Source organism: Microcaecilia unicolor, chromosome 10, assembly GCF_901765095.1.
Source record: "Microcaecilia unicolor chromosome 10, aMicUni1.1, whole genome shotgun sequence".
NCBI classification, from domain to species: domain Eukaryota; kingdom Metazoa; phylum Chordata; class Amphibia; order Gymnophiona; family Siphonopidae; genus Microcaecilia; species Microcaecilia unicolor.
The window spans coordinates 192,779,454-192,799,369 of NC_044040.1; the positions used below are offsets into that span (position 1 = coordinate 192,779,454).

The window sequence follows — 19,916 nt, forward strand, 5'->3', positions numbered from 1 at the left end:
GCCAAACATGACATGTGGAATTACATACTTAACAGGATCAACGATCCCCCATACCTTACATGGCACAGTTAAGTATCTTAAGTTTCCTATAAAAAAAGTGATTGATAACGTTGCTGGCAGACGTCTGCGAAGGCACTTCATAAGATTATGATCCGAGTCTGGCTCGTCCTCCAAAACAAGTCGGGAGAGCACAACTGTATCCTCTATTGTGTATCATGCGATTTTTTTTTTTTTTTTAAGCACTAGGAAGTTAAACTAACTTTAGAACCTGTACGTTGTTTTCTCCAGGACTTCGAGGTAATCCGGCTTGGTTTGGAGTTTGGCCCTTAACTCGAGGTATTCACTTTGGGTTTGGTCAGAGAATCCCTTTCCAGTAGAGAAAAAAAGGGTTTCTTTTAATCGGGCATCCTGCTGTAGGTCAGGATACTGCATGCCGGGGGGGTGAACGTGCAGCTCCTTCAATTTGGGCACTGTGCCATAAATACAGTCCACAAACCCCACAGTAGGAGCTGCCTTTTCTCTATCTACTAAACCAGGGAAAATCACCCCATTTTCATGAAAACCTGGCAACTCCCCAGCCTGATTAACGGTAACTATTGTATTGAGTTGAGAACTGGACACTGCCATTGTCCATTCCTTCTCTTTTTCTATCAAGGTCCTATAATTAGTATTGTTTTCTTTAGTCTCTGCAAATTCCTCCCCTATTTCTTCCTCTCTAGGTTTGTAGATAGGATTATTACACATTTGGGTTACTGGGTGCGGAATGTAATCATATACATGACCTGGGGCTTTCTCCGGGGAGTTATTGGGTCTGTCCTCGAAGATTCTGCACTGCATCTGAATGCCGGTCAAATCCACCTCGTGTCTTTTTCTGAAAGGCAGTTTCTTACGCCTTCTCAGCACAAAAGCAAAAAGGCCTGCAGCAATGAAAACAGCTGAGAAAAATAGGATTAGAAGACTGAGGATGAGAACAGATAAGGGAACGGCGCCCCCTGGTGAGGTAAACTCAAACACTGACGAACTAGTAGGAAATGCATTATCCGGTGAAGCAGGGGAAGCAGCAGCAGCGTGCAGAAGCTCCGGACACAAAATCTCCATCTCGACCGATTTGAGATCCTTATTTGTCAGGTTTTCAGGACTCGTGCACAAGACTTCTCCCACCACTATGACGGAGCTGATGGTCTCAATCCATTGTTTGAGCGGAACAATATCACAGGTGCAATCCCAGGGATTCTGTTTCAGGTCGATTTGTACAATAGCGTTAAGGTGCTCCAGAACTCCAGACACGGGAAGGTAAAGGAAATGGTTATTTCTCAGGTTTAGTCTGGCCAAGGACGTACCTGCAAAGGCATCTATTGGAAGAGTTCTCAGCAGATTGTCATTGAGAAACAATAGCTTCAGATTTGGCATCAGACTAAAAGCAGCAGGTTGAATTTCTCTTATCAAATTATATTCAAAATATAAATAATGTAAGCTTTGTAAACCCCTAAACATGCCAGTGGTCAGCCTTTCAATGTCATTGCCATTTAAGTACAGACTTTTAAGGTTTGGAAGATTAATGAAAGCTCCATCTTGAACATAAGAAATGCGATTGTTTCCAAGGTGCAACAAATCCAAAGAAGAAAAATTCCAAAAATCTGATCTGTAAATTTTCTGTATCAAATTACCACTTAAATACAATTTTTTAGCATTGAGAGGTCTTGGAAGGAGTTCAGATATATTGTGGAAACCTCTTTCTTTACAGTTGACTGTCAACCCCAAGTCATTGATATGTAAACTACAGGAACATCCAGTTGGACATATTATTGGAATTGGGGGTCTGGTCTGGTAGGCAGCTATGGGAGGTTGATTGGGACCTGGATAGAGGCCTCGAGATGTAGGTGGGGGTTTGGGCACTCTGGGTTGCCTGGTAGGTTTGGATTGCCTATTAGATGGCTTGTACTCAACTGATGAAGCAGTGAAATGGAAGGAGGATAGCATGGAGGAAGGTTTGGTAGGCCAGACATTTTCCTTACTAGATGGCAACTGAGGAATCCCCAAACTAGCTTCCACTTCGCTATCAGATAGCAAAGGGCATAGTTTGCTTCTCTTTATTTCCCTCAGATCCTTCCCATGGAAATGAAAGGGGGTCTCGCAAGTAATGTCCCCCACTAGGGCCGTATAAGGGATACGCTCAAGCCAGCTCTTTAGCTGCACAATTTCACAGGTACAGTTCCAAGGGTTCTCCTCCAACTGGATTTCCATGAGGCTTCTCCCAATGTGATCCAACATACCCTTGTAAGTCAGGATCTTTAATCGGTTCCCGCGCAAGTCCAAGTGGGTTAAGGACACAGACTTGAATAAATTGGTGGGTAGCATGGGGATAAGGTTATCATTCAGAATCAGAACCCTCAATTTGCTCAAATTTCTGAATGCCCCACTTTCAATCCGTTTAATGACATTGTAATCTGCCTGCAGATACTCCAGGCTCTCCAAGCCCATGAAAGTGTCATTTTTAAAAACATCTAATTTATTCTCATGCAAATATAACCTCTTCAAAATTTTCAGCCCATTAAAAGCTCCTGCCTGGATGTCCTGCAGTGCATTGTTCCCGAGGTTCAGGGAAACGGCATTATTTAAGTGAAGGAAACTGTTGCTGTACAATTTCCTCATCGAATTCCTCTGGAGGTAAAGTTTAAAAGGTCTTGACCAGAACTCTGTTATCTGACTAATATTTGTAAATCCTTTACTGTCGCAGTGTATGTGGAAGAGGCTTTCTTTGACTTCACAGTAGCAGGGATCAAAACAAGGCTCGTCGATTTCCTCAGAGTCCTCGATCAACGGAATTGGCGTAGTCCACCCCAGAGCAATCGTACTAAGAAGAATTATCCACAGCATTCTTCCCTTAAGACGAGCTTCAGCTGGGGAATGTTCCATTGAAGACTGATTACAAAAACTGCAAAGAAAAAAAAAAAACAGAGATCTGGCACTTAGTCAAACTACATCATTATTGGTATTATTTTGTGCTATCATTTTTTTTTAATTATAAAGCCAGTGGTGGTCAATTGAAAAGGCTGCATCCAACATTTGTGTACCAAGAGTCCTAAAAAAAACCTCTTTCTGCCTATTTTTTCAAGCAATCCTGTCATTATGAAACCTTTCACCATGCAATGACACTTTTTTTCCTGAGCTAATAATGCTGAATAAATGCTACTTATTACACCATTTGCATACTATTTTAGGAGAAAAATTCATCCTAGACAGAGCCTGGGGTTGCATAATTCACAGTGATAAATACTGAAAACAATACATATATTCTCTCTTACCTTTTTATGTGACTGCAGTCAGCAGTAACCATTTCAAAAAATTAAATCAGCAAACCAGACCCAGTGCAAATGCAAACATTCATAAACAATTCAGGTGCAAAAGTTATTATATCACATGGCACGAATAAAATGGGCTTTAAAGTTTAAGTGTGCAGAAATAGAAGTAGTTAGCAGATTTAAGCTCCTTTTTGGTAGATGTCAGCTTGACCGTGATAATTAGCGACTTATATCCAATGGGCAGATAAAAGCTGATAAATGCAGGTGCTTATTTTGTCAGGAAGAAAAAAAAACCCGACAACCTATCTTCCAATTTAGTCGATGCAAAGTATTTAAAAATGATTAATCTAGCTCTAGAACATGCCCCTGAGGTCTTTGAATAGGGAACGGACATCTAAATGCTGCCGAGCCTTGCAGGATCTGTGATTTAAATGCACTGTCAGGCTGAGACTAAGACTAATTGGTGGGACCCAGTTCACAGCTAATGGTGGAGGAAAATATATGTGTGCAATCTGTGTGTGTATATTGACCCTTTCGGTTTCCCAATGCAACCTGGATCAGGTATGATTCAAAGAGAGGGCAGCAGTGAACATCAGTTGGACCAAAGGACTCCCCTGACTTCCATCTGTTTTCCTTTTATTTGCCTCGCATATTAAAAATGCAAGCAATATGATAATCAAATTCCTTAGCCTACTGCTGGATTGCATTGACTGAAATTATTCGCACTGTTGTCAATAAATATATCTGTGTTAGTCCCGTGTATCTTGCTATTGCCCATCAAGCGCACAGAGGAGATATTTTGGAAATACCTCCTTGAACTGAAACTTAAAGCAGATGCTGCATTTCTGCGCAAAAAGAAAAAAAAAACCACAGAGAGATGAAGGCTCACTATCAGCTTGCATATCATGCCCAAGCCTGCAGGGAAAAACAAGGAAGCTAGGCTTTTGCTGCATTTGTGGGGGGTAAAAAGATAAATTGCTTTAAATTAAAAGGACATAATTAATTTGTAGTTAAAAAAAAGACAACAACAACAACCCATGATCTAGATTGCAGTAGCAGCCAGTCCTTCCATCAATACACACAGTGTATCCTTAAGTTATATTTCCCATTTCAGATGCTGTTCTGTCTGTTTGGAAAGTAAACAAGGCTGATATTGACTGGATCAGTACTTACCCGTCTGCAGTTGGGAAAATGGCACATCCAAAGGGGGGGTGGGGGTGACAAAGCTTGTGGAGTTTAAAGGTTTCTGATTCTCTCTTTCCGTTGTGTGTCTCTCTGTTTAGTCCTGCTGAGGCTGAAGGAAAAAGAGAGAGAGGCTGGGACGTGCTGGGAATGCAGTGAGAGAGCCCTGTGCTTTCAATGGGCTGCTGAATTCAGCATGCAGCCCCTGCTCAGCTCAGCTTCCTCAATGAAGCCAGGGAGTCATCTGCAGCCTCCCAACTCAGCCGCTACCTGCCAGCCAGGGCTGCCCCTCTCCCTCCCTCGCTCTGTCTCTCATTCTCCAGCTTTGCCTTAATCTCTTCTGGGTTTTTTTTTTTTCCTCACCAGCAGCGGTACATCATTTGGGACGCTCAATCACACCGACGAAATCTCTCGCTCACCATCAGCAGCAGCCCCCCACCCACCCACCCCTTCTCGGTCCGGATCGGGGGCTTCTCACGACGTCACCAGAACGAGCATGAAGAATCAGAACCTAAAAAAAAAATCATAAAAGGTGGGGGAGGGGAGGGGAGGGCGCGCCTGGTCCACGGTCGGAGAACCAGAGCTGGGATCCCCTCCTGGCTGGATGGGTTTTTGGTGGTTGAATTTTTTTTTGGCTCTTCTAGGGCTGGAGGGGGAGGAATGGGGTGGGGGGCGCTCACCCTCTCACACATGCACGCGTAGAGTGAGTTCCCATGCAGGAGGATGCAATATGAAGCCCTCCAGGAAAGGCTGCTTCGATTTTTTTTTTTTTCCCAGCTCAAAAATTGCAGCAAATCTCGTTTTCCCTATCTGGCGACTAGCTTGGAAGCGTAAGATATACGAAAAGCTTTAGCCACCCCCTCCCCCCTAAAAAGGGCTTCCAAGGTGATTCATTCTCCTTCAAGGGTTTCTGCGTCACTTTTGCTTTAAATCAATATGTTTTGATCACTGCTGCATTTAGGGATGTTCTGGTTGAAAAAAAAACCCCAAAAGAGACAGAGAGATCCTGGATCGCAGCTAGGCAGTGGAATTAAATCCGTTGCATGTTTGCATCTCTCTCTCCCTTCGATCCTTTTGCACCAAGTGTGTGCTTTTTTTTTGTTGTTGTCTGTTACGGTTTGTTCTTTCCTAGCCTCGAGGAGGCTTCCGGCAGATCTGGGGGGGGGGGGGGGGGGGGGGGGGGCAATCCACAATCGCTTGGGGTGCACCACGGCAGAATTTCTTCAAATTTTCGTCCAAACCCGGGCGATCCGAGGACTTTAACCCCTTGCGCTCGGTATCATTGCAACGTTTCTTCTTTTCCTTTGAGCCACAAGGCGAGAGAAGATAGCGTTTTGGCTGCGTCCCTTTGGAAGGAGCCCAGAAACGTAAGGACATCCCCGCTTGGCAATGGACTGCGAGAAAGAGGTAATAAGGCTGTGTTTGGGCAGAAGGGAAGGAATTCTAATCTAAAATGGTTACACGGGCAGGATATTGCCGGAGAAGCTAGTGACCCCGGGGAATGTCCGGTGGCCCAGTGTCAAAATAAACAGGTGAAGGAAGGGGACAATTTTGAAAAAAATGTGTTATGGAATTTCTGAAAGTTCAATTTAAGGGTAAAGGTCTCATCAGTAGATGAGCAAAGGTTTCTTTGGCTACTTCAAAGAGCTGTGAGCCCTATTCACCCAGGCCAATATAGCAGATACCGTGTCCCTTCCATTCTAGGACCAGTACCTTCCATCTATACTGGTCTTGGCTGTTATGTAAGGATAACGTTATCTGTTACATAGCACTGCTAGAGGTCAAAAGACACAATACAGTAAAAAGATACCAGATGATGACGGGGAAACACCTGCTTTAATGCACAGTGAAAATGCTGTATCAGTTTTGTTCAGCTCAGAACACCATCTTCCCTTCTTTTGCTGTCAGGAATAATATACCTCAATTTTCAAACCCTCCATTATTCCCCTATCCCTTTTTCCGAAGAACTGTACAGTGGCAGTGTAGTGCCATTATTCCGATCAAACGTATCAAAACGCCCATACTGTTATGGGTTTGAAAAATTCTTTTGTCCTGATTATATGGAATATTGTGGGTGAATTAACCAACCGTCTTTTTAAAATAACGAGCTAATGTGACCCATGTACCCTATATTCCCATGCTGTTATCCTTAACCCCCTCCCCCCCTTTCCATATATGGTGCTAAAAATAGTGCATGTGAATTTGGATGCACACTCAATTTGCACGCATAATTTAATTGCATAATAAGCCAATTAGCACTGATAATTGGGTGCCAACAATCAATTATTGGCACTAATTGGCTGGAATTTGAATTTCAGCATGCGTCTTTTAGACGCAACTTTCCATAAAGATGTGTGTGTGAATTATTACACATGGGTCTGAAAAGGGGGGGTGGCTCTGGGAAGGGCATTGGGTGGATCGGGGCGTGCCTCGAATTTCCACACAGTGTTGCAGAATTAAGCAGATCCATATCTAATTTAGGAGTGAGGATTTCCACCAGGATTCAGTTGGTGTAAATCCTTGTGCCCAAAACTGGGTGCGGATCTCGGCACCAAACGCTATTCTAGAAACGGTGACCAACTTGGAGCACTATTTTTTAGAATAGCGCTTAGGGTCGGATTCTATATGTGGCGCCAAAATCCACCCAGAAAACATGTCCACCGGAGTATTCTATAATGGTCCATTTTACTAAGCCGAGTAAGCGTCTACGCACACCCAGTGTGCGCCAAAATGGAGCTACCGCCTGGCTACCACATGGCTCTTGCGGTAAGTTAATTTTTAGCGCGCGTCCGATACGTGGGTCCGAAAAATAATCTTTATTTTCAGATGCGTGTATTGGACGTGCGCCAAGTGGCATTTGATGCGCACAGGTCATTACCGCCCGGTTACCGCATCAGTCTTTACCACTAGGTCAATGGCTGGCGGTAAGGTCACAGACCCAAAATGGACGCGCGGCAATTTTCATTTTGCCGCACGTCCATTTTCGACAAAAATGTTTTAAAAGGCCTTTTTTACAGGCGTGCTAAAAAATAGATCGGCGCGCACCCAAAACCCATGTCTACACTACCGCAAGCCATTTTTCAGCGCAGCTTAGTAAAAGGATCCCTAGATTTAGGCACGGTATATAGAATACACTTAAGTTGATATTACAGTGCCTAAAACTATACTCCTCCATTTACACCGATGGAAATGTGGCGTAAATCCCAGTGTATAGATTTACTCGCACTGGGGCATATTCTGTAACTAATTTCAGAATGCCCACGAAGTGCTCATTTTCCGCTCATAACCGTGCCCCTTTTAACCTGCATGCATTAGAATTTAGGCACACTGCGTTATAGAATATGCTTAGTGAGTTTGCACATAAATTCTAATTATTGCCAATTAGTGCTCATTATTGCTTGTTAAGTGCTGTTATCAGTGCTAATTAGCTTGTTAAACCAATTAAGTTACATGCGTTGTTATAGAATACGCCCGGATTTCAATGCAGATCTCTAGGAGCGCTATATAGAATCCGGGGGTTAGCACTCATTTTTTTCAGCACTGATTTTTTGGCGCCATATACGGTATTTAGTCCTAAGTGCTATACTCTATATATGGCGCCTGAAAATTCTACTTGGAAAAAAATACACCTAGGCGTATTTTCTAAAGTATGCCTAAATTTTATAGAATACGCTTAAACTTCTGCATGGTATATAGAATTATGTTGAGTTCCTTGCCACATGACCAAATGTAGTCACGGCTAGTTACACCATGTTTGACTTGGCATAAATGCTGATGCCTAAATTAGACACAGAGTGGGTGTATTCTATAACAACGCACATAGATTTTAGAAATGCCCATGGAGGAGTAGCCTAGTGGTTAGTGCAGCAGACTCTGATCCTTGTGACTCTGGACAAGTCACTTAACTCTCCACTGCCCCAGGTACAAATAAGTACCTGTATATACTATGTAAACCACTTTGAATATAGTTACAAAAACCACAGAAAGGCAGTATATCAAGCCCCATTCCCTTCCCCTCCCATGGCAATGCCCTCTTTTCAACTATGCAAGTTAGAATTTATGCGCACCACATTACAGAATAAAAGTTGTGCACGTAAATCTTAATGCCAATTAGTGCTAATTGCTTGTTAACATCCACTTGACAATGCTGATTAGCTAATTAACCAGTTATTTGCATTGCTATAGAATACACTTCCATTTCTACACAAACGTTAAGGTGCAATATATAGAATCCGGCGGTTAATGTCTGTGTCTTCCTTGAACTTATGAATAATAGCTTTGTACCCATTTTAATTATGCTTTCGTTTCTTATGCCATTTACGGGAATTTTTGTTTAGGTTTTCATTTTACCTTTTTTTTTTTTTTTTAAATTTTGGGAGGAGTAACTTTATTAGCGAACACTGCTGGAAAGAGGGTGCCCTCTTCTGAAAATAGTGCGCATTATTCACAAATGGGACCTTTCTCCTAACTGTGCATCTTTATGTGGTTCATTTCTACTTGCTAAGGCCATTTTTTCTGCTAACTTAAAATGGCTGATTTTCTATTTTCCCCTTTAATGGCCATGTGCTGATTTTCCCATTAGTATGTGAATCCCCACTGCCACCCATTATGTAGGTGGTAGGGACTCACACGCTAGCCACATGCTAATCGGTCAGTGTGCAGCAATGTAGCCGTGCTAATCGATTAGCACAGAACACACCTTCTGTGTATTCCCAGGCCCATCCCCAGTGCTAACAAAGTTATTTTTTAATGCATGGCTGGGGCGTAGCCAGACTTCGGTCAGATCAAGAGAGAGGAAAAAAATTTTCTCAATGCTTTCCCTGTCGAAGCACAGCCCTTGAAAAAGCCCACAAGCGAAACGGATGGGGCCAACGTCGGGCAACAGATAAGTGCTCGACTTTACTTTATCTTTGTAAAGCTGCTTTAGAGCACTTCATGAGAATCAGTGAAGGTTTTTATGAACCAAAGAAAATTTGAAGTTAGCATTGATATTGTCAATATATTTAAAAAAGTTTTCGTGTAAAAAGAGCAAAATTGTTAAAATCTATTTCGAAATAAATTAAAAGTTAAAATAATTCTTTCTAAGCAAGGTTTTTATGACCAGTGATGAACACCACGCCGCCCAGTTAAAGCCGCTGAGAACTGAAAGTAAGCAGTCGGGTGTTTTGAGATCTTTTCCTTGCTTTTTAGAAATATTTTGTTAAAATCAAACATTATATTTCCATATAAATTATTGGATTCCTCTTTATATGTTCGGTGATCTTACATCTTGGAGTCCTGTATGCTAATCCTCTTACATAGTAACATAGTAGGTGACGGCAGAAAAAGACCTGCATGGTCCATCCAGTCTGCCCAACAAGATAACTCATGTGTGCTAATTTTTGTGTATACCCTACTTTGATTTGTACCTGTGTTCTTCAGGGCACAGACCGTATAAGTCTGCCCAGCACTATCCCCACCTCCCAATCACCAGCCCCGCCTCCCAACCACCGGCTCTGGCACAGACCGTATAAGTCTGCCCAGAGCTATCCCCACCTCCCAACACCGGCTCTGGCACAGACCGTATAAGTCTGCCCAGCACTAGCCCTGCCTCCCACCACCTGCTCTGGCACAGACCGTATAAGTCTGCCCAGCACTATCCCCACCTCCCAACCACCAGTCCCGCCTCCCACCACCGGCTCTGGCACAGACCGTACAAGTCTGCCCAGCACTATCCCCGCCCCCCAACCACCAGCCCCGCCTCCCGATCTTGACTAAGCTGAGGATCTGCAAGGCTTCGTTCTGTGAGTCTTAATATTGTCTACTCGTGCTAATTTCCCCATTAGTATGTGAATCCCCACTGCCACCCATTATGTAGGTCGATTAGCACAGACCACGCCTTCTGTGTATTCCCTGGCTTATCCCCAGTGCTAAAAAAGTTATTTTTTAGTGCATGGCATGGCACATTTTAGCCCCCCCCCTCCGGCACCGCCGACCCCCCCCCCTGCCATTGCCGACCCCGCCGCCACCACCACCACCAACTTTGCCCCCCCCCTGACGACCCTCTCGACACCCCCCTCCTGCCGCCAACCCGCCATCGCCTACCTTTGCTGGCGGGGGACCCCAACCCCTGCCAGCCGAGGTCGTCTTCTTTCCGCAAAAGTCTTCCTGATCTGCAAGGCTTCGTTCTGTGAGTTTGACGTCCTGCACGTTGTAAGTGCAGGACGTCAGAAACAGAAGGAACCCTTTTGCGGAAAGAAGAGGAACTCGGCTGGCGGGGGTTGGGGTCCCCCGCCAGCAAAGGTAGGCGATGGCGGGTTGGCGGCAGGAGGGGGGTGTCGAGAGGGTCGTCAGGGGGGGGGGCAAAGTTGGTGGTGGTGGTGGCGGCGGGGTCGGCAATGGCAGGGGGGGGGTCGGCGGTGCCGGAGGGGGGGGGCTAAAATGTGCCATGCCATGCACTAAAAAATAACTTTTTTAGCACTGGGGATAAGCCAGGGAATACACAGAAGGCGTGGTCTGTGCTAATCGATTAGCACGGAAACATTGCTGCACTCTGACCGAATAGCATGTGGCTAGCGTGCAGGCGACGGTGGGAGGGGGGGTCGAGAGGGTCGTCGGCAGGGGGGTCCAGGGCCAAATCTAGGGGGGCCCAGGCCCCACGTAGGTACGCCACTGGTGCATGGGTAGTACACACACATGCAAAACTTACCACTGGACACCTGAGTGCACCCTGCGGTAAGCCCTTTTTTTTTTTTTGCTGTGGTAAGCATACATTAGTACTTTCCTCAGCTTAGTAAAAGGACCCCAAAGAGCACATTGGGAAGTAATGTGCAGTATTTACACCACAGGAAAAAACTCTGAAATGATGGTGCTGTTGTTGTTTTTTATAATTTTGGGCAAAACACAATGTGAAACAACGTAGGAAATGTCAACCGACATGACCTGTGACATTTTAAACCAATGGACGTCCCCAGAATACTTACCTATAGTGGGGGGTATTGATTGCCAGGCCCTTTGTTAAGGAGTTGATTGGACTATATGCAGTTTGGAAGGAATTCTGTAAATGGCACTCAGAATTTGGAGCTGGAAAAAATCGGTGGTAAGCGCGATTCTTTAAATGCGTGTACCCTATATGGAATCGTGCTGAGTGCCGATTCCCGCATCTAACTTTAGGCACCAGGCTTAAACGCTGAAACCTGGTGTAAACGCTTGCGTTCAAGTTAGGCGCATTGAGGCCGTATTCTATAACTACGCATGCGACTTTTTGGGAGGCACCTGACACGTCCATGGGCCCAACCCCTTTTGAGTTATGCGCTAGTAGAATTAAGCACCATGCTTTATAGAATAGCATGCAGCCAGATGCATGTGAAAAATTTAATGAGTGCTAATTAGCTTCAATATTTTACTCAAAATGCACACAGAAATCTGGCCACGATATATAGAGTCCAGGGGTTTGTCTCCAAGATAAGTTTAAGCAGGGCCTCATAACCTTGACCTTCACTATCATTTATCTTTCTTTCTGGCAAATAAGTGACTAATTTGGTTCCATTAATTGTTTACATCTATGTCCCGTGGTTTGAGAAAGAAATGTACACAATTAATGGGATTACATTGGTCACTTAATGTGTAAAAATAGAAAGGTGATAGTGAAGTTCAAGGTTATGGGGGCTCCGCTTAAATTTATCTTGGAGACAAACTGTGTACAGGCCAATTAGTTCCTTAACGTGGGAGCTGAAAAATCTACATCCACCACTGCAGACGTGTGCGCTAGGGATGTGCGTTCCTTTGAAAGGACATGGGATATGTTTTCAGAACTCATCAACAAGGAGAAGTAAAATCTGTCCCTTAGACATTGAATGAAAGATCCTTTCATCTTCATGCAATGTAGTACAATTCAGACCGCGCTGCAAACCTAACCCTCAAACACTAGTCCTTGCCCATTTTTAATACCTTAGACTTATACGGTCTGTGCCAGAGCCGGTGGTGGGAGGCGGGGATAGTGCTGGGCAGACTTATACTGTCTGTGGCAGAGCCGGTGGTTGGGAGGCGGGGCTGGTGGTTGGGAGGCGGGGATAGTGCTGGGCAGACTTATACGGTCTGTGCCCTGAAGAGCACAGGTACAAATCAAAGTAGGGTATACACAAAAAGTAGCACATATGAGTTGTCTTGTTGGGCAGACTGGATGGACCGTGCAGGTCTTTTTCTGCCGTCATCTACTATGTTACTATGTTACCTCTTTAATATTCAGTATTTCAGGATGAATTTGTTTTGTCCATAACTTGCAACACAATACAATACAATTAGAAAAAAAATTATAGTCTTCTACAAACCATTTCTGGATCTGTGTGGATTATAGTATATAAAAGAAGTTGGGCCTACCCAAGGAACATCTATCTAAGCAGATTTCCAATACTCTAATACTCCAAAATAAATATCTAAAACATTAGATTACAAATTTAAGGAAAATAAATGCGTTTTTAACAACCTACAGAATTGTAAATAGCTAGAAGTCAATCTCAATTCAGAAGGTAACGAATTCCAGCATTGTGCTGAACTATACACGAAACCCATTACATGAATCGATTTATACCTGACACCTTTTAGAGTGGGAAACTGTAATAAGCCTTGATCACGCAACCTAAATTATCTCTCTGACTTCCCAATAATAAGCAAATCTACCAGATAGTCAGGGGCAAGGCCATGGAAAATCTTGTACACTAGAGTGCATAGCTTGAATTGGCAACAAGCCTCTATTGGAAGCCAATGAAAGCTTCTCGGTAAGGGTGTAACACGATCTGACTTTCACTTATCAAAAATGAACTTCACTGCTGTGTTCTGCATAATCTGCAAATATCTCATTGATGATTTAGAACAGCAGATGTATAAAGAATTGCAATAGCCAAGAGGAAACAGTACCAGCACCTGAACTGCTACTTGAAAACGTTCTTTAGAATCTATTTTTTTAATGCGATGTAACTGTCTCAGCTTGAGAAATACCTTGAGCCCCTACGTCTTGCCCCATCCTTGTCCACCTTTAAATCTAGACTGAAAGCCCACCTCTTTAACATTGCTTTTGACTCGTAACCACTTGTAACCACTCGCCTCCACCTACCTTCCTCTCTTCCTTCCCGTTCACATTAATTGATTTGATTTGCTTACTTTAGTTTTTGTCTATTAGATTGTAAGCTCTTTGAGCAGGGACTGTCTTTCTTCTATGTTTGTGCAGCGCTGCGTACGCCTTGTAGCACTATAGAAATGCTAAATAGTAGTAGTAGTAGTCTCTTGTAATCAGAGGTGATATTGTGATGTCATAATGCCTCAGGCCACCAATAAGAGCCAACCTCATCAGTGATGTCACAATGGCTTGATTGTCCTATACTTGGCTTACTTTTATTACATAGCTCTTTGAGCAGGGACTGTCTTTCTTCTATGTTTGTGCAGCGCTGTGTACGCCTTGTAGCGCTATAGAAATGCTAAATAGTAGTAGTAGTAGTAGTAGTTCTTGGCAAGGTGCTTAATTTGATTCTTCATAGTAACTTGACTATCCCGGATTATTCTTAATCCCCTCAAGGAGGACTTCAACATAAAATGCAAGCCCAAAATGACTAACGATGCAGTAACAGGCTCATTTGAGGGAGGAGTAAAACGCTGAATCTTCATCTTACTAGTATTTAACTACAACTCATTCCGAGATGCCCACTGTTCCATTATACGAAAATATCTTGTTATTTCTACAAGACTTGCCTCAGCAGAGCTCAGTCACTGAAAGATTATTGTGATATCATCAGTGCGATCCTTAGCCAGGTCAAAAAAAAAAAAAAAACTTCCCGAGTTGTCATTAACACGTGAAAATGTATAGGGAGTAAAGGAGATCCCTGAGGAACTCCAACTGGAGAAATCCAAGGATCAACATTCTTGCTGCCCCTTCTGAACTCAATAGACCCTCCTTCTAAGAAATCCATCAAACCACTGGATCACAGAACCTGCCAATCCGAAGCTATCCAGGATTTCTAACAGGACAGAATGGTGCATCAGGTCAAATGCTGAAGATAGATCAAACTGCAGTGATATGACCTGGTGGCCGTGAGACATTACTAACCTAATTTGAGCTAATAAAGAGTCAAGTAGCAATGCTACTATCCTGCTTATAATCGAACGAGAAAAACGCCCAAGTTCCGACCTAAATCGGGAGATGGGCGTTCTTCTCACAAAAACAAATAAAGCGGCATAATCGAAAGCCGAACTTTGGACGCTTTCAACTGCACTCCGTCGCGGATGCGGACAAAGTTGACGGGGGAGTGTCGGAGGCGTGGTGAAGGCGGAACTGGGGCGTGGTTATCACCCGAACAGAGATGGGCGCCCTTCGCCGATAATGGATGCGTTTGTAGCTAGAATTTAGGGCACTTTTCCTGGACCCTGTTTTTTGACGAATAAGGCCCCAAAAAGTGCCCTAAATGACCAGATGACCCCCAGAGGGAGTCGGGGATGACCTCCCCTGACTCCCCCAGTGGTCACTAACCCCCTCCCACCACAACAAATGATGTTTCACAACTTTTTACTTTCACCCTCAAATGTCATACCCTCCTCCCAAGCAGCAGTATGCAGGTCCCTGGAGCAGTTGTTAGGGGGTGCAGTGGACGTCAGGCAGGTGGACCCAGGCCCATCCCCCCCCTACCTGTTACAATTGTGCTGCTTAATGCTACTAGTCGTCCAACCCCCCCAAACCCCCTGTACCCACATGTAGGTGCCCCCCTTCACCGCTTAGGGCTATAGTACTGGTGTAGACTTGTGGGCAGTGGGTTTTGAGGGGGATTTGGGGGGCTCAACACCCAAGGGAAGGGTGCTGTGCACCTGGGAGCTCTTTTACCTTTTTTTTGTTTTTGTAAAAGTGCCCCCTAGGGTGCCCGGTTGGTGTCCTGGCATGTGAGGGGGACCAGTGCACTATGAATCCTGGCCCCTCCCATGAACAAATGCCTTGGATGTATTCGTTTTTGAGCTGGGCGATTTCATTTTCCATTATCGGTGAAAAGCAAAAACGCCCAGCTCACACCTTGGCGAATAAACCATGGGCGTCTATTTTGTTTTGGAACATACGGTTCACTCCGCCCCTTCACGGACCCGTTCTCGGAGATTAACGCCCATGGAGATAGGCGTTTCTGTTCGATTATGCCCCTCTATGTGAGTTACTTGGATTTGCTCGCACCTTTTCAGTAGTAGCTCAAGGTGATTTACATGCAGGTACCCTGGATATTTCTTTATCCCTGGAGGGCTCACAATCAAAGTTTGTACCTACTACTACTACTATTTAGCATTTCTATAGCGCTACAAGGCGTACGCAGCGCTGCACAAACATAGAAGAAAGACAGTCCCTGCTCAAAGAGCTTACAATCTAATAGACAAAAAAAATAAATAAAGTAAACAAATCAAATCAATTAATGTGAACAGGAAGGAAGAGAGGAGGGTAGGTGGAAGCGAGTGGTTACAAGTGGTTACGAGTCAAAAGCAATGTTAAAGAGGTGGGCTTTCAGTCTAGATTTAAAGGTGGCCAAGGATGGGGCAAGACGTAGGGGCTCAGGAAGTTTATTCCAGGCGTAGGGTGCAGCGAGACAGAAGGCGCGAAGTCTGGAGTTGGCAGTAGTGGAGAAGGGAACAGATAAGAAAGATTTATCCATGGAGCGGAGTGCACGGGAAGGGGTGTAGGGAAGGACGAGTGTGGAGAGATACTGGGGAGCAGCAGAGTGAGTACATTTATAGGTTAGTAGAAGAAGTTTGAACAGGATGCAAAAACGGATAGGGAGCCAGTGAAGGGTCGAGGAGAGGGGTAGTATGAGTAAAGCGACCCTGGCGGAAGACGAGATGGGCAGCAGAGTTTTGAACCGACTGGAGAGGGGGCAATGGAAGCAATGGAGGGTTAAGTGACTTGCCCAAGATCACAAGATTACAGTTAACCAGTGGGCTCTCTTAATCTAGAGCAGTGTTTTCCAAGTCTAGTCCTGGAGTACCCCTTGCCACTCTGGTTTTCAGGATATTCACAATAAATATGCATGAACTTGATTTGCATACACTGCCTTCATTATCTGCAAATCTCTTTCATGCATATTTATTGTGGATATCCTGAAAACCTGACTGGCAAGGGGTACTCCAGGACTGGACTTGGGAAACACTGATCTAGAGAAAACCTTTGTACTATTTCCCAGGTAATGTTTGGTATTTTAACCAGATCCAAGTAAAATCTGTATTATTTCTGAACCATTCACAATAAAGATGATCAAGCCTTTCCTTTATTGAATAGGCTCCTACCACATGCCTTCGGGGGTGTCCTAATTTGTCTAGATAGTTATCCGGATACCAGCATTGAACATCTATGATTTCCACATAATTCCTGCATCAGCCCATCCACAATAAATATACATGAAAGAGATTTGCATATAATAGAGGCAGTGTATGAAAATCAAGTTCATGCATATTGATTGTGTATATCCTGAAAACCTGAGTGGCAAGGGTTACTCCAGGACTAGACTTAAAACACACTGCTCTAGATTAAGAGAGTCCATAGGTTAACTGTGATCGTGGGCAAGTCACTTTACCCTCCATTGCCTCAGGTACAAACTTAGTTTGTGAACCTTCCAGGGATACAGAAATATCTAGGATACCTGAATGTAAGTCACCTTGAACTACTACTGAAAAGATTAGAGCAAATCCAAATAATACACTTGGAGGGGCATAAGCGAACGGCGCCGGCCATCTATATGGCCGGCATGGTAAAGCGGCAGCCAAACCATATTATTGAAAAAGATAGCCGGCTATCTTTTGTTTCGATAATACGGTTGGAGCCGGCCAAATGTCAGCATTTGGGCCGGCTTTAGAGATGGCCGGCATCGGTTTCCAGCGACAATGGAAACTTATGCCGGCAATCTCAAACCCGGCCAAATGCAAGGCTTTTGGTCGTGGGAGGAGCCAGCATTTGTAGTGCACTGGCCCCCCTGACATGCCAGGACACCAACCGGGCACCCTAGCGGGCACTGCAGTGGACTTCAAAAATTGCTCCCAGGTGCATACCTCCCTTACCTTGTGTGCTGAGCCCCCCAAAACCCACTCCCCACAACTCTACACCACTACCATAGCCCTTAGGGATGAAGGGAGGCACCTACATGTGGGTACAGTGGGCTTTGAGGTTTTTTGGAGGGCTCAACATTTACCACCACAAGTGTAACAGGTAGGGGGGGAATGGGCCTGGGTCCACCTGCCTGAAGTGCACTGCACCCACTAAATACTGCTCCAGGGACCTGAATACTGCTGTCAGGGAGCTGGGTATGACATTTGAGGCTGACATATAGGCTGGCAAAATGTTTTCTTTTTGTTTGGGTGGGAGGGGGTTGGTGACCACTGGGGGAGTAAGGGGAGGTGATCCCCGATTCCCTCTGGTGATCATCTGGTCAATTGGGGCACTTTTTTGAGACTTGGTTCTAAAAATAAATGGACCACGTGAAGCCGGCGAAATGCTCGTCAGGGTCGGCTTTCTTTTTTGCATTATCGGGCGAAGCTGTCCATCTCATAACCAAGCCACCGTCCTGCCTTCACTACCCTACCGAAACGCCCCCTTGAAGTTTGGCTGGCTCCGCAACGGAAAGCAGTTGGCGCCGGCCAAAATCAGCTTTCGATTACACCAATTTGGCCGGGTTCAGAAGATCGCCGGCCATCTCCCGATTTGTGTCTGAAGATGGCCGGCGATCTCCTTTGAAAATAAGCCGGATAGTAACATTGCTTCTTGACTCTATTAGCTCAGATTAGGTTAATAATGTCTCATGGCCACCAGGTCATATCACTGAAATTTGATCTATCTTTAGCATTTGACCTGATGCACCATTCTGTCCTGTTAGAAATCCTGGATAGCTTTGGATTGGTAGGTTCTGTGATCCAGGTCTGCATTGATTTTTTTCATTGGCATTATCCAAATATTAGAGCACTGCAATTGGTAGAAAATGCCACTGTATGATTAATCACTGAATGTAAACATCATGAGAATGTGATCCCTAATATGAAAGAACTTAATTGACTGCCTATGAGAGCAAGAGTTAAGTTTAAGGTGCTGTTCTTGATATTCCAGGAAAGGCTGATGTTTAAGTATTTTCTCCAACTTCCTTTTCATTCTGAAGACACTATGTTGATGTTGATTCATTCAATTAAGAATGCTCAATTGGCGGTTCCAAGATCAATTGTGTTTTCAGAAGCAGAGCCAATTCTATGGAATAAAATCTCATTGGAACTATGCAAAAAGGTGAATATGGAGGGTTTTTGGAAAATATAAGGCATTTTTATTTATAGAGGCTTGAAATAATGGGCCATGTGATAGGGGATTTGAGAATGTGTTTTTAATTAGATAACTATTTTTATGGAGTATGTTTTATTCTGGGTTTTTTTAATTAGCATTTTTCAGTATATTTACATGAAATAGCAAAAGCAATCCAATAAAGAACAGAGGCAATCATCTAACATATAGAATCACCAAAGAAAAAGAACTAAAGAGCAACTTACATTATGAAGCGAGAAAAGAAGCGAAAGTATATTTTATAAAGCAGCGAGCATGAATTCATACCTATGCAGCCAAAAAATGGGCGCGGTGATGAAAGGAGAGAGTGGAGGAATGGCCTAGTGGTTAGGGTGGTGGACTTTGGTCCTGGGGAACTGAGTTCGATTCCCGGCACAGGCAGCTCCTTGTGACTCTGGGCAAGTCACTTAACCCTCCATTGCCTGCCGCATTGAGCCTGCCATGAGTGGGACAGCGCGGGGTACAAATGTAACTATAATAATATAAACTCAAATAGGGTGAGTTTAAGAAGACATGGGACAGATGTGGGATCTCTTAGGAAAAGGAGGAGTTAGTGATTACTGAGGATGGGCAGACTGGATGGACAATACGGCCCTTATCTGCCTTCATGTTTCTGTGTTTCTAACAAAAGTGTCTTTGTACTAAGCTTTGTTAAGTATTAACATGTGCTTACCACAGCAAAAGAGGCTGTACTGCGGGGCACGCTCAGGCGTCCCGTGGTAATTTTTTGATCGGCGCAGGCTTCCCATGTGCTAAAAAATCATTTTATTTTTTAGCACTGGGGGCAGGTCTGGGTCTGAGAGTAGGCGTGTTCTGTGCTAATCGGTTAGCATAGCTACATTGCCATGTGCCAACCAATTAGCGTGTGATTAGCGCATGAGCTTTTACCACCTAGAAAATAGGTGGTGGTAGGAGCTCACGTGCTAATGGCCACACGCTAATTAGAAAATTAGCGTGTGGCTATTAATTAAAAAAATAGAAACAGCAGCCATTTTACTCATGTGAGAAAAGTGGCCTTAGCACATGGGAATGACCAGTGTAAGGACACACAAAGGACACTTTTTATTGGCGTTTAGTAGAAGGTCCCCAAAGAGAGAATCACATTTGCAGAATGAAAAACATGC

General features: G+C 44.2%; 1 protein-coding gene and 1 long non-coding RNA gene across 2 annotated transcripts in view; one reads left to right on the forward strand and one right to left on the reverse strand.

The window, feature by feature from the left end:
- Positions 1-261: 261 nt before the first annotated feature.
- Positions 262-4,499, reverse strand: SLITRK3 (SLIT and NTRK like family member 3). The gene is made up of 2 exons (XM_030216570.1): positions 4,476-4,499; positions 262-2,935 (listed from the first exon to the last, which is right to left on the reverse strand). Exon 2 carries the CDS (start codon positions 2,914-2,916, stop codon positions 262-264), a length of 2,655 nt encoding a protein of 884 aa, XP_030072430.1. The 5' UTR covers positions 2,917-2,935; positions 4,476-4,499.
- A 1,242-nt stretch (positions 4,500-5,741) lies between these two features.
- LOC115479337 overlaps positions 5,742-19,916 on the forward strand; it is a 54,657-nt gene continuing 40,482 nt past the window's right edge. The window contains exon 1 of the long non-coding RNA XR_003943657.1: positions 5,742-5,891. This is a non-coding gene — a long non-coding RNA (uncharacterized LOC115479337). The remainder of the gene's footprint in view (positions 5,892-19,916) is intronic.